Here is a 14,820-nt window from a genome sequence, read left to right as displayed (position 1 = left end):
TGCACCTCCCCCCACTGGATCTGTGCAGCACCCGACTTCCGGGTCAGATCAGTGAGAGGTGCTGCTCGTGTTGCAAAGTTCGGGATGAATCTCCGGTACCACCCTGCAAGCCCCAAGAAAGACCGTATGTCCTTTTTGGTCTGGGGTCGCGGGCAGTCCCGGACAGCTTCAACTTTATCCTTCTGAGGCCTTATCACCCCACCTCCGAGAATATGTCCCAGATACCTGACCTCCTGCTGGGCCAAGGCACATTTCTTTGGCTGGATCGTCAGCCCTGCATGGTGAATGCGCCGCAGCACCTCGGCTAAATGTTCCAGGTGTTCCTGCCAGGTGGCGCTGTAAACGACTATGTCGTCCAAATAGGCCGCTGCAAAGGCACCTGTGCCTTCCAAGACCCGGTCCATTAGTCTTTGAAAGGTGGCTGGCGCCCCCTGCAGGCCAAATGGCATAACAGTGAACTGGTACAATCCTTGTGGAGTACGGAAGGCAGTATATGGCCTAGCTCCCTCGGCCAAAGGAACCTGCCAATACCCCTTACAAAGGTCCAAAGTGGTGATGAAGTGCGCCCTTCCCAGACGCTCTATGAGGTCATCCAGCCTCGGCATTGGGTAGGCGTCAAAATTGGACTGAGCATTGACCTGCCTGAAGTCAATGCAGAATCGAATGCTCCCGTCTTTCTTAGGCACTAAGACAACAGGGCTGCTCCACCCACTGTAGGAACGCTCAATGACCCCAAGCTGCTTCATCACCTCCAACTCCTCCTGGAGTGCAGGCAACAAGCGCTCAGGGATTCTGTACATCCTCTGTCTCACCGGCCGGGAGTCTTTCAAGGGGATGTCATGCTCCACCACCGAGGTACACCCTGGCTGCTCTGAGAACAGGCCCTCAGGCATGATTGCCTGCAATTCCTGCACCTGCTCAGCAGTCAGGTGTGAGAAGTCCAACTCGGTGGCGGGGACACCTGAAGGAAAAAACTGCTCCGGAGTATCCTCCTCCTCCACTACCGCTTGCACCATCAGCTGGTGGCTGAGCGGCAACGCCCGTTCATGCCACTCCTTTAGGAGGTTGATGTGGAAGACTTGCTTGGTCTTCCGCCTCTCCGGCATCTCCAACTCATAAGTCACCGGCCCCAGCTGACGTGTAATCCGATAGGGCCCCTGCCATCGGGCCAGAAGCTTGTTCTCGGACGTGGGTAGAAGCAACAGAACTTGTTGTCCTGGCTCGAAGGTCCTCTGTCTTGCTGCCTGGTCATACCAGCGAGCTTGGGTCTGCTGGGCCTGCTGCATGTTCTCCTCCACCAGACTTGCCATCTCCTCCATTTTGTCCCGCATTCTGAGGACATACGCGAGCAAGCTGTTGGTCTCGGCAGGCCTTGGCCTCACCCAGGCCTCCCTCAATAGATCCAAAGGGCCCCTCACCTGTCGCCCGTACAACAGTTCAAAGGGCGAGAACCCTGTAGAGGCTTGGGGCACCTCCCTGTAGGCGAAGAGGAGGTACGGCAGCCATTGGTCCCAGTCTTTGCCATTAGCTGCAACAAACTTCCTCAGCATACTTTTTAAAGTCCTGTTATACCTCTCCACCAACCCATCAGTCTGAGGGTGGTAGGGAGTTGTCCTTATTCCCCTTATCCCCAGTAAACTGTATACCTGCTTAAGTGTTTTGGATAGGAATGCAGTGCCCTGGTCTGTGATGATCTCATCTGGTATGCCTACTCTAGAGATCAACTGAAGCAAGACACGGGCAATCGCCCCAGCTGTGATCTTGCGCAAAGGGAATGCTTCGGGGTATCGGGTAGCATAGTCGCACACAACCAGGATGAATCGGTGACCTGACTGTGTTCTCTCCAAGGGCCCCACTATGTCCATCGCTATTCTGCTGAATGGAATACCAATAATGGGAAGGGACTGCAAAGGGGAAGGCTTAACCTTATGGCTGCTAGTTAGCTGACAGGTGGGACAGGATTTACAGTATCTTTGGACCTCACTGTATAGCCCTGGCCAATAGAACCGCCCACCTATTCTCTCCAGAGTTTTGACATTGCCTAGGTGTCCTGCCCAGGGAATATCATGACCTAAGGCCAGCACTTTGTCTCGCAGACACTTTGGGACTACCAACTGCTCGACACTGCCCCCTTCAGGTTGGTGGTACAATAGGCCCTCCTGGATAACATAGTGCTCCCCAGATAAGGCTGTGGCTACACCTGTCTTCTGGCCCTCCACCTCAGTCACTTTACTGAAAGGCTCGGTTAATGACTCATCCTCTTTCTGCAGGTCACCAAAGTTACTGGGAAGCTCCCACCAGTCATCCCCTGTAACCTCTGGAACTGGCCCCTGCTCTCCCATCTTCTGCACTGTGCCCTGCAGTTTCTCTCTTCGCCTCTGTTTGCGACTCTTATGGGTTTTGACACACTCAGGGGGGCTAATCTCAGCCTGGCTATATGGCATGCCTAATAGTGTGGTGATCTCTGGGTTCTGCTCTGCCTTAGCATTTGCTTGGGACCGTGTTACCACCATGCTAACTGGCGTTGAGGATTGCACCAGCTCAGGTAGTATCAGCACATCTTGCCCCAACACTACCGGATAGCTTAACCCCTTCACTACACCAGCAGTTAGCCAATAACCCTGACCTCTGACCTCAAGGCAAATCTCTGCCACAGGATACACATGCTCATCCCCATTGACACAGCAAACCCTTAGTTGCCCATTCCCCAGCCCACCTGACCTCTCTACCAGATGAGGCTGAACTAAGGTCTGTGTGCTGCCTGTGTCTAGGAGTGCAAATGTAGCTCGGCCATTCACTCTAACAGGGGTAGTTTGGACTCTACCAACATACTGCTCAGACCCCTTCCCTGGTCTAGGCACACTGCACATGCTTGCTCCCTTGGCCTTCCGGACCGGACAGTCCCTAATCATGTGCCCTGCCTGATTGCAGAAGTGACATATGACACTGGCCCTATTCAGGGGGGTTGGATGTGCAGGGGCCTGTCTAGGCTGTGAAGTGGAGGGAGCGGGGTAGGTTTGCCTAGGCTGTGAGGTAGAGGGAGAAGTGTAGGTCTGTGTGTTAGGTGTTCTGCTCTGCCCAAACCCCTTAGGACCAACTCCCCCACCGAATCCCCCAGACTTACCTCCGGCTGCAGGCCGGCTGAGGCTCTGGAACCAGCAAGTCTTTGGTCCCCGTCGAGCACCCAGGAACGCCTCCACCAGCTCTGCCGCTTTCTGGCCTGTTGTCGGGTTGTGCTCCTTCACCCAAACACGAACCTCTGGAATCAGGGAGCGCAGGTACTGCTCCAGGATGAAGATCTCTCCTATCTCCTCCACGGTCTTCCCTGCTGGCTTACACCATTTGCAGTAGAGGTCTTTAAGGCGGTTGTACAACTCTCTAGGGGTCTCCCCTGGTTGGACTTCTGGATCCCGGAACCGCTGTCTGTAGGTCTCCTCATGGATGTCATACTTTGTCAGTATGGCCTCCTTAACTTTGTCATAGTCCACGGCCTCTATAATGTCCATCGCCACGTAAGCAGCCCGAGCGCGCCCTGTGAGATAAGGCACCAGGTACACAGCCCAGTCTGCTCTTGGCCACCTGTAGGCCGTGGCCAGTCTCTCAAAGGTGGTGAGATATTGTTCAATGTCATCTGCCTCCTCTAGCTTAGGCACTGCTTTCCTGGTCCACGCTGCAGGAGTTGGTGCGGCTGGATCTGGTGCTGGATGCTGTGGGGCTGCGGGAGGTGCTGCTGGACGCTGGGGATGTGCTGGTGGTGCTGCTGGACGCAGGGGGGCTGCTGGTGGTGCTGCTGGATGCAGGGGGTCTGCTGGCAGGCGCCAATCATCCCCTGGCACCGGCTGCCTCGGTCGATCACCGTCGCCCCTCCGCTCCGCCTCCAGCTCATCTCGAACGCTGTTCAGCTGGATCTGGACACTGCGCCACCTCTGCTCCTGCTTGAAGGCCTCACGCTCCTGGTTCTTTAGGGACTTTGTAATGAGCTTATACAAAGAACCTAAATCAAGCGCCTCTGGCTCTCCCTCTGCTCCCAACACAACGCCTGGCTCTCTACCTTTGGCTCCATCCTCAGCCTCATCACCGGACATCTTCTCATGCAGGTCCCCTTGGACCAGCCGTCTGACTGACATTCCCTGCCTCAACAGGTATCGTCTCTGGACTCCCCTCTTCTTCGGCTTCCCGGGAGGCGCCACGATCCCACCGCTGCCACCAATTGTGAGAAAGAGGCTTTGCAACCCCTAACTCACAGAGAGGGATGGGCGTGTCCAGAGGACTTTGGAAGAGTGTTTTGGAGTCAGACAAGAAATACCGTAGTTTCCGTGATAAAGGTGCAGGTTTATTTACGGTGCGCAGATGCGAGTTAATCAATAATAAACAATAGGGGTGTCAGCAATAATCGATTCGGCGATGCATTGCAATGCGGGGCATGCACGATTCAGCATCGATGCGGCAATGTGCCATAATCGATTATGTCACTATTTATTTTCTGGCCTCGAGTACAGTAAAGTTGACGTTTCCATTAATTCCGGTGGCATTTCCAGAGCAATGTTGCAATGACATGCGCCGCCTGTACAGTGTTTCCCCACACATAGACTAATTTGTGGCAGTGCACCACAGATTCAACACAGCCGCCACATGCGTTCTGTTATTCATTATTTTTTTAACGCAATTTAAAACACGCATCGTATTCGTAAAGCTGCATTTCTTTCCCCTACTCCCCCTTCGTCTCTTGCCCACACACACAGCCACAGCCCCCCCTCTCCGTGCACAACGCGTCTGTCTCCATGAACGATTTCCATTGTAGACTATGCGTGCAACTTTACCGAACAGTATAAGTAAAGCCCCTCTCCGCACTTTTTTGGTAAACAAGCCTAATGCAACGCTAATAAGACTAGCCTAAGCTAGGCCTACATAATGTCAACATATTATTTTTTATTTAGGCCTATAGGTCAATAAGAAAACCTAACAAATGTGTTGTTGTTTGTGTAACCCAGACATCAGCAACTTTCATTTTATACGACCAATCACTTCTTGTGGCAGCTCCCTCACGGCTGCAACTTGTGCACTCGCTTGTGCTTTTTAGCGGTATGTTCATCAGGTCACAGAGCTGCCTGAGCCTCTACGTCAACAATGAGAAAGTATTATCGCGCAAGTAGCCTAGGCTATGCTACACACATTTCCCCCCTAAACATACAGGCAATGAGAATCCTTGAATTAATAGTTTTTAAATCCCCTAAACATACAGGCAATGAGAAGCCTTGAATAAATAGTTTTTTAATGTAGGCCTATCAGACAATTTTTCGGGACAATTAGGGCAGGATTAGGGATCGGGACAACTGCTTGTATTTCGTGACTGTCCCGATTTTTTTGGTCACCCTAAGGAAACTGAACAGTCCAACCAGTAGACTGTGGTAAGCTAGCCAACTATGCTACTGTTTACTGTTGTATTATTTTAAGGCTTTAAGCAGATAGCTGAATTAAAGAGGTGTAGTTGTAATATGAATATAGGCTATGCATAACGTGAGCTGTCATGAATATCAGAATTTCAGTATTTTCTCTTTATATCAGGATATGGGTTAATATAATACTCCCCCCCACCCCCCTTTGCATTGCAATGCATCGCAATGCATCGTAGAATCGAATTGAATCGAATCGTTACCTGGTGAATCGTAATCGAATCGAATCGTGAGGGCAGTGCCAATGCACACCCCTAATAAACAAACAAAAATACTTTGAAAACGAAAACAAAACCGGCCATCATAGGCAATATAACGCATAACTCACTTTCAATACACAGCCTCACAGCAAGCTGACGCAGTGCTCTGCCATCCCAGACCATTCTGCACATCAGTCTATGCCTCACCCTTAAATAGGCCTACCAATCCCAAGCTAATTGGAAGAACCCAATACACAACAGGGTGTAATTCCTATGCAGTAACAATGTACTTTCCCATATACATACATAATACATAACATAACACATAACTTACACCATATAAAAGACATAAATGGCCATACATATACTTTACATATAGACAGGAACATTACATGCAACAATCAGAACAAACAATAACAAACTAGCTCAACACACGCCGACTCATCACCCCCACACTAAACCACACACTTTCCACTGTCCCGGGACAGGGAATAAGGAACTAGCCCCAACGTGGTTCGTGTTTCCCCTGGGGACCAGAATTCGGGTGCACACAAACAGAACGCCGGCAGACAAAATGCGTGAGTGTCGTGTATGTTTGGAAAGTGATTATATTGTTACTACGGGATGGAAAATGGAGCTGAATCAGTGGGTACCTCACTGTTCGCTAGGTATGTTGATAAATAAATGTAGTAGACTGAAATGACATGCATTGTGGATGTTTTAAACGGAGAGTTTAAGCTTAGGCTTTAGGCTTTGAAACGCCGCGGGTCTGTGAATGTGAGGCATGTCGGGAACTGTAGTTTATCAGTGTAAATGCTATGTGGGAGCTGCGTGTATGGAGTTAGCGCTCATAAACGGCAGAACCCGTGAAAACGGAATCTCCGCTTTTCACACAGATATATCCCCTTACGGGAAAGTGAGGTGCCTGAGATCCGACAACGGAACAGAGTTCACATGCGGTGATTTTCAGGCACTGCTTAGGAAAAACAATATAAGACATGAAACGTCAGCTCCGTATTCCCCACACCAAAACGGAACTGCAGAGAGGGGTTGGCGTACTCTTTTTGAGATGGGAAGGTGCATGCTTGTTGAAAGTGAGCTACCAAAGCAGTTATGGCAATATGCCGTACAAACAGCAGCAATGGTACGCAACAGGTGTTATAACAGGCGTACAGGGCAGACTCCTTATGAGCTGCTGACCGACAAGAAGCCCAATGTGTCTAAAATGCAAAAGTTTGGGTCTGTATGCTACACTTACAAACAGGACAAGGGAAAACTTGATTCCAGGTGTGACCAGGGGCGTTTTGTAGGTTACGACAAGAACAGCCCGGCGTATTTGGTGTATCATCCAGATACGAACAAAGTACAAAAACACAGGCTAGTGAAGTTTGTGAGCAGGGCAGCTGTGGAAAAACAGACACAGACAGGTGAGCCAGATCCAAGCGATGGCGATGACAGTGTGAGGCCCAGGGCTAGTGAGATCACGCAGGGGAGTACAGAAAATGCTTCAGAACCAAGTGTGCGAAGTAGAAGTGCTCATGGTGATAGCCCAGGTATAGGAACACGGTCTAGTGACCATAATCACACACAGGAGAGTGCCACAAATGGTGAACCCGAGAGTAGAAGATATCCAGATAGAGTGAGGAGAACACCAAGCTTACTTAGGTGACTTCGTTACTGATGACTGTGATCAAGATGGGGTTCATATCACGGTAGACTACTGCTGCAGAGCCGTGTGTGGCATTCCCCAGACATTTGGGGAAGCAATGGGGTCAGCTAACTCAAAGCAATGGGTAAAAGCCATGGATGAGGAAATTCAGTCCTTAAACGAGAACAAGACCTTTACCCCGACAGCACTACAAATAGGCAAGAAGACAGTGGGGGGTAGGTGGGTTTACGCTATTAAGACTGATGTAGAGGGAAAAGACAAATACTAAGCGCGGTTTGTAGCTAAGGGTTACAGCCAGAAAATGGGAGTAGACTATGGGGAGACGTTTTCACCCACGGCAGATCTGACGAGTGTTAGAGTAGTGCTACAGAAAGCGGTACAGGAGAATTTACTCCTGCACCAAATGGACGTGAAAACGGCGTACTTGCACGCTCCCATAGACTATGAGATCTACATCAATCCACCAGAGGGTTATCAAGAGAAAGAGGATATAGTGTATAAGCTAGAGAAATCACTTTATGGTCTTAAACAATCTGGACGCAATTGGAATAGGGTTTTGCATGATTGTTTAACTGAGAATGGGTTCACACAAAACCCAGCTGACCACTGTGTTTATGCTCAAGAGTCAAATGAAGGGAAGGTGATCATAATCATATGGGTCGATGACTTGATTATTGCGGCAAGCAATGAAGAGAAACTGAAAAAGGTGAAAGAGATGCTGGCAGAACAGTTTAAAATGAAAGATTTAGGTGAACTAAAGCATTTTCTGGGTATCGATTTCAGTCAGACGGATGGATGTATAAAGATGTCACAGGAAAGGTATACTAACAAGATACTGCAGCGTTTTAATATGCAAGACTGTAGGATCAGAGAGACACCCTGTGAGCAAAAACTAGAGTATACTGAGGATGCAGTAAAGATGGAAGATGTCAGGCTGTACCGGGAGGCAGTAGGAAGTCTCATCTACCTAACTACTTGTACCAGACCAGACATAAGTTTTGTAGTGAGCAGGTTATCACAGTACTTTGCTGAGCCTACAGAGGAGCAGTGGGTCACTGTAAAGCACGTGCTAAGATATCTCAAAGGCACTGCAGAGAAAGGGTTAAGTTTTAGGAGAAACGACAGCAAGGAGCTAGGTATACAGGCCTACAGTGATGCCGACTGGGCGGCTGATACCAGTGATAGACGCAGTACCACAGGATACTGTGTGAGCCTTAGTCAGAACAGCTCCCTAGTCTCGTGGAAGACTAGGAAGCAACCTACCGTTGCACTATCCACATGCGAGGCAGAATACATGGCACTGGCATCCACCATACAAGAGTGTCTATACCTAGAGCAGTTATTGAGGGGCATAGACAACTACAAGTACACACAAACTATAGTACATGAAGATAATCAGGGAACAATTGCTCTTGCCAAAAACCCTGTAAACAGAAAGAGGTGTAAACATATCGACATAAAGTATCACTTCATCAGATCTACTGTGAATGAGGGAAGAGTGACTTTGATGTATTGTTCTACTGATAACATGGTTGCTGATGTGATGACCAAACCTGTGAATAAGTTGAAACTGGATAAGTTTGCAGGTGCTCTTTTTGGGGATTGATATGTGTATAACAGGGGTTCACATTCATTCTATCTTTGTTTTCTTTTTGCTTAAGAGTATAGCAACCTGAGTTCAAGTGGGGGTGTTAAAATATGACCTCAGTTGTGTGTGATGTGTTGTTGCATTGATGTGTGCTGTGCACTGTCTGTGTATATGCTTGTGCCACGAGGAGGCGCTGTGCCTCATTGGTTAATTGTTCTAGCGGGGATTATAGTAGTAGAAGAAGAATAGCAGCTTGACCGTGAGAATGATGTGTCAACTGCAGTTTACTGAATAAATATGCCAAAGGCTAAAGAAGACTGAACAACTCTTTTCTTCCGAATGCAACGTTAGCTGCAACAGTACAGTAACATAACTCAACATGGATGAAAGTGGATTTATTTTTGATATTTTCCAACTTATTATGCGTAGCCGCGGCGCAAATACCTTGTCACCCTTAACGTTACAGTTTTCCACGTTTCACCATAAAATGATGACTTGAGTCTAACGTTGGTTTTTGTTTTACTGGTAGCCCTGGCGCACGCGCTGAATCAATCAATCAATCACTTCCGTCAATTACGTTGCAATTGTTTGTCGCAGTGCAAGTGACGAAAGGGGCACGTTGAAATCCTATTCAAGTGGTTCGACTGTTCAGATTGAGTCATATCCGATAGTAAGTGATATTGAAACCACCTCCGTATGTGGTGCTAATCAGCATTGGAAAAATCGCATTTCATGCGGTTTTGTGCCGTTCAGACTACCCAAAATTCAAGCTAGATACAATCCAGATAAGCAAAAAATCGGATTTCGACTGCCAGTGTGAACTAAGCCTTAGAGTATCCCTCTAGCCTATTTCATGAGTCTGTTCAAATGCATTGGGTTCCTCAAAATTCCACCGCACACCTCACTTTGCCTCACAGCACCTGTTGAGAACCACTGCTCTAGACAACTGAGTATTTGCATTGCTGATGTTGACCACAGAACTGTCTGTGCACTGTATTGTTTAGAAATGTGATTGTACAAATTAAGGGTTAGGGTTAGAACATGTTTATGCTAATACTACTGTATTTTATTTTCTACAGTGACCTCTTTGGAGCACTGTCCATTGATTCCAAAGGTAAATTACCCTGATTTTAATTATTTTACCACTGGGTTGGTGGTATGAACATCCGTTTCAGCAGAGGCATTTTTCTAACTGGTTTCTGGTTTTAGATGTTTGTAAGTTCTGTTTTTAGAAGGGGAAAATGTGAGAATGGTGAGAATGACTAGATGGCTACAATCCTATCTGGAGGGGACAGACAATAATGTCAAAGTAGACAACGCTTTGTGCCATTTAAGAGGCTCAAAACATTACCACTGAATCTTGGACAGGAGGGAGATGCCACTATGCCTGTTGAACTATGTAAAGAAGCAGTATAATTTGAGTGCTTGCTGTCACATACCTTTGTCTTCTTCTCCTTTTTCCCCCATTTACATTGAGAAGAATTGTGTAAAGTTTATTTATTTTTTCTTAAATCAAGTACCGGTAATGACGAAAATATTAATGAGTAGTCAGCAACATGGACATTACCTCTTACAGAGACTGACCTGTGTCTGTATGACACTATTGTGTTTGGGTGAAGAATGACATCTAACAACAGGGCCCAGGTGAACATTTTCCTGCTGGAATTTTGCTTTATTGGCTAATTTAGTGAGACTCTAATAGTTTATTTCTTTAAAGATGATGATGATGATGATGATGAAAGTGACGCAGAGAGCAGTGGGGCCCCTGGTCCCTCAGGCATCATGCTACCACAGACATCCATTCCACCGCAGCCACCAAGGTAAACTGTATGAAGTCATTATACCGCTATTTTCAGTTGGATACAAATACATTGTTTGTGCATCGATTTTAAATGTTCTAAAATAAAACTTATTGTACGTTTTTATAAAGACTTATTTTTGTTTTCTGTAGACATTTTCTTGGACAGCCTCCGAGTGAAGGTATGATTGACATCCCACATTTATTGTCTGCAATATCTGTCTCCGTTCACAATTGCTGTTTATGTTCTCTCTATACATTTTTAGTATGTTGTCTTACAGGTAAAAGGGAAGATGATTTTAAAGCTGAAGGTGGAGAATGCAAAGGCAATGTAGAGGTATGTGATGTGTGAGTTGCTAATGTAACATCATATTTATTGTATATCTGTCAGACATTAATAATGTAATTGGTTGCTTCTCTCTCAGGTCCTTGAATTGAATTTCCCCTTGAGGATCAATAAAGTAACGTTCTATCTATCTATCTATCTATCTATCTAGGTCTTCACACCAGAGACCTCTGCTTCTTTGGAGAGGACCACATACAGGTTTATTGATTTGACAGTCGTAGGGTCTTGCAAAAACCTTTTTTAAACTTGAATAAATGTGTATGATTTGCTTATCCCTGTGGCTCTGATTACAGGTTCAGCTGTAGCTCCGAAGGTGTGTACCAGTGTTGTTACACAGGACTGATATTCAAAACAGCCACAGCAGCTGAGGTGCAGTACCACACAGCTCCCTGGGACTACAAGAAGCTGGAACAAGAAGGTTTAGTGGCAGCGGGACCTCTGTTCAAGATGAAAGGTCTTCAGGGGACAGTCAGACAGCTGGGGTTTCCACACTGCCACATCATTTCCAGTGAGTGGCTGATATTGAAGCAGTGAGCCTTTTAAATCAATCAAATTAATCAATGAATTAAGCTTCTTTCAGCTTAGTCTAAAAGTTTTGCTAATGTAGTCCATTTTTAAGGGTGCTGTATGTAGGAATGACCACTTGCGTTTAAAATGTCCGTCCAAAATCAATCCAATAGTCAAAATGCTACTAGCTGTGTTACTGGTAAATTACCGATGAGTGCCAAAGACTATTCTTTGTCCTGTTGTGTTTCTGCAGGTGATGAGACTTCATCACTAGCCATAATACATGTGACTGACTCAAAGTTTGAGATACTCCAGCCTCTGAGAATTTCAGACACCCATGTGTTTTTAAACATCACTGGATTCTGCAAGTTTGGACTTGCCCAGGAAAGAAGCAAAAAGGAAGAAAAAGCTCTGGTCATACTCTTTCTTAACAAAAACACAAGTCAACTGAAGGTTTTATTGATGCCAAAAAATGTTGATCTCTTTGAGGTAGGATTTTCGAAGGCAGTTAACATTTCATTTCCAGCTAAGATTCCCAACATTACCTATACAATTTGACAGATAAAGGAATATGAATAGGGCACAAATAATTAATCTGAGATGAAGTTGTGGTGTGTAGTGATCTTTTTGAATGTCTGTGCATGTACTGTAAAAAGAAAACGGTCCCATGTGTTCATTTGCCTTACTGGTTCGATGCTTCACATTGACCTTACATAATTATTTTGGATAAATTCGTTGTGGCTATGCTATGTCAGTTCAACTTTATGACATTGTGTTTGATAGAAAAACATGAGTGTTTCATTTTATGTTTTGTGGTTTAGTAACTGTGAAAAACCCTCTTTTCCTTGTCCCCCTTGTATACGCTTACCTTACATGACTCAATTAGAAAAATGGATTACTCAATTGGAATGACTATTGGAACACAATAAGGATGTGTCTCATTCAAAACTAAACTATTGTATGTAATAGTTACATAATATGGTCTGATAAATTGGACAGCCCTGAGTTTCCCTTTTTTACAGTATGCACAGTTTCGTAAACCTAGACATTTCATTCATGTGCAACCAATGTAGATGATAAAATCAAGTAAATCCAGTGATTATTTTTTTTCAGTGTGGAATTAAAGGGGATAAATTATAACTACCAAATAGCATAAGCAGACAGAAAGCATGACAGCAGGAGCAGGAGGTTACCAACATACCACATTATTGACTTTATTTATCATTCGAATGTGTTTCAGAAATCCGATCATGTTAGAATTAGCCTACTATAATATATCTTAGATTATTGGCAGTTTAAAATAACGAAACGATGTGACGGCAATGGGCTGAACAATATAAGTTACCATCGAGCCTATGAACCTGTTGCCCAAAACACATCAACAATAAAACAACTGCAATCATGTGATTAAAAATTACTAGGGCCGGGACTTTAGCGCGTTAATTACGATTAATTAATTACACAAACATTAATGCGTTAAAAAAATTGACGCATTTTAATCGTATGCCTATTTATTTTTGCACCGCGGAACGTTTCTCACTGGATGAGTTTCAGACGGACCGATTATACTGGAGCACCAAGTAACGCGCATGAGTTCGGTTCAGACAAAACAAACCACAGTGGCACAGTGAACATGAACAAAGAAGCTGATGTGACCGCGTTGGTTGGCCCCGTGGATGGGAAATGTTGTTACAAAAAACGAACGGATGGAAGCGTAGATAAGAGCATGGTTGTGTCTTGTGTGCAACCTATGCAACAAGGACGTATCACCGTAGGTATCACCTCAGTGCAAAACATAAAGCAGCTAGCTGCTAGCGTGGACAAAGTATTGTGATACTCCAGACACTTGAGGGAAACCTCTGAGCTTTATTTATTAAACAAATAGCAACCGAGTTGCTGTTACAGCCACAACTCACGCTTATAACAGTAATCCACCGCACCTAATTCCATGTGCAACTTTCATAGACCTAAAAGAAACTTCACACTCAGAACCGCATACAAGCACACACGCACACACGTAAACTCCGCCCCCCAGTTCCCCTTAAAGGGACACAACAATTTCATGAACTCAACTCAAGGTAACAGGTGACACAATTAACAGGATATCACAGTATTATAGTTTACAGAAGGTCTACCTATCTATAGGCTACATGAATTTCTGAAAATGTACTATTTCTAAATATGGTATTGCTACACTTTATGGCAAAAATTCCACTGGTCTGTTGGACTTATTAATAAACAATATTTTTGTTGCATAAGCTTAGGCCTATGTATTCAGTCATTATCCAATAGTAGGCTATACTAAAAATCCATGTGAAAAAAAAATACTTCTCACTGTTCTCAGGTCATATATTTATATACAATTAAAATGCGATTAATTTCGATTAATTAATTACAAAGCCTCTAATTAATTAGATTAATTTTTTTAATCGAGTCCCAGCCCTAAAAATTACCCAATTTATCGCTATCATCACCACGATCCTCAACTACAAGTTCATTGGCGAATTCCTCCTCCTCGTCGCTCTCCTCCACTTCTCCCTCACCGGCCTCCGCTAACTCTGCCTGCCTTGCTTGCGCTAACAGCTCCCGACCAGATGCGCAGGGCTCTCCCTCTTTGGACAGACGTCGCCATTCTTGCACCCTCTTTGGATCAACCGAGAAAATTCTTGGCGCTGCTTCTCCCGAATTTTGTTCGGCAAACTGTTAAATGTCAAATCATATTTCTTTCTCGTTGTCGCCATGGTATTGAGAGAAACGCGGAGAAACGAGAGAAACTAAAACTTAACATACCTCGTGAACCTTGTTGTGTTGCCAGCATGCGAGTAGCGGAGTCTGTCCTGTGAAGTGATAAAATGTCTAGTGCGCAAATTTGAAACCATTTGGAACTCTGGCTTTCACCTCCACAGTCATTTAATTAGAATTTTAGTGTGCGCAATTTGCACCATACTGGCTTAAACAGACAATCTGGTGGGTTTGAGAAGATTAAATACAACCCGAAACTAAAAAACAAACCAGGCTTCTATTTGAGACCGGCCTTAAACCCAAACCTGTAGCTACACCAGGCGTTTAAAAGAGATATGCGTCTATTTGGGACTCGGCTATTACCGTAAAACTTCAAACAATATCCGAGTCCCAAATAGATGCATGTCTCTTTTAACTCATTAACTGCCATTGACGTCTTTAAACGTCAATTTAGACACATACGTTGACTGCCATTTATGTCTATAGACGTCAATTGCCGTTTTCAATGGGGAGGGCT

At 45.4% G+C, this 14,820-nt stretch overlaps 1 protein-coding gene across 3 annotated transcripts in view; it reads left to right on the top strand.

The window, feature by feature from the left end:
* Nucleotides 1–14,820, top strand: part of LOC134086012 (NACHT, LRR and PYD domains-containing protein 12-like) — a 76,289-nt gene that overhangs the window by 36,072 nt on the left and 25,397 nt on the right. For all 3 annotated transcript variants that reach the window (XM_062539995.1, XM_062539994.1, XM_062539996.1), the window contains 7 exons: nt 9,990–10,024; nt 10,628–10,730; nt 10,862–10,890; nt 10,990–11,045; nt 11,206–11,252; nt 11,348–11,562; nt 11,815–12,050. In XM_062539995.1, the coding sequence (XP_062395979.1) occupies nt 9,990–10,024; nt 10,628–10,730; nt 10,862–10,890; nt 10,990–11,045; nt 11,206–11,252; nt 11,348–11,562; nt 11,815–12,050 (721 nt within the window). The remainder of the gene's footprint in view (nt 1–9,989; nt 10,025–10,627; nt 10,731–10,861; nt 10,891–10,989; nt 11,046–11,205; nt 11,253–11,347; nt 11,563–11,814; nt 12,051–14,820) is intronic.

The sequence above is a fragment of the Sardina pilchardus genome, chromosome 1 (genome assembly GCF_963854185.1).
Source record: "Sardina pilchardus chromosome 1, fSarPil1.1, whole genome shotgun sequence".
NCBI classification, from domain to species: Eukaryota; Metazoa; Chordata; class Actinopteri; order Clupeiformes; family Clupeidae; genus Sardina; species Sardina pilchardus.
The sequence above is the reverse complement of the archived record's forward strand: the minus strand, read 5'-3'. Positions and strand labels throughout refer to the sequence as shown.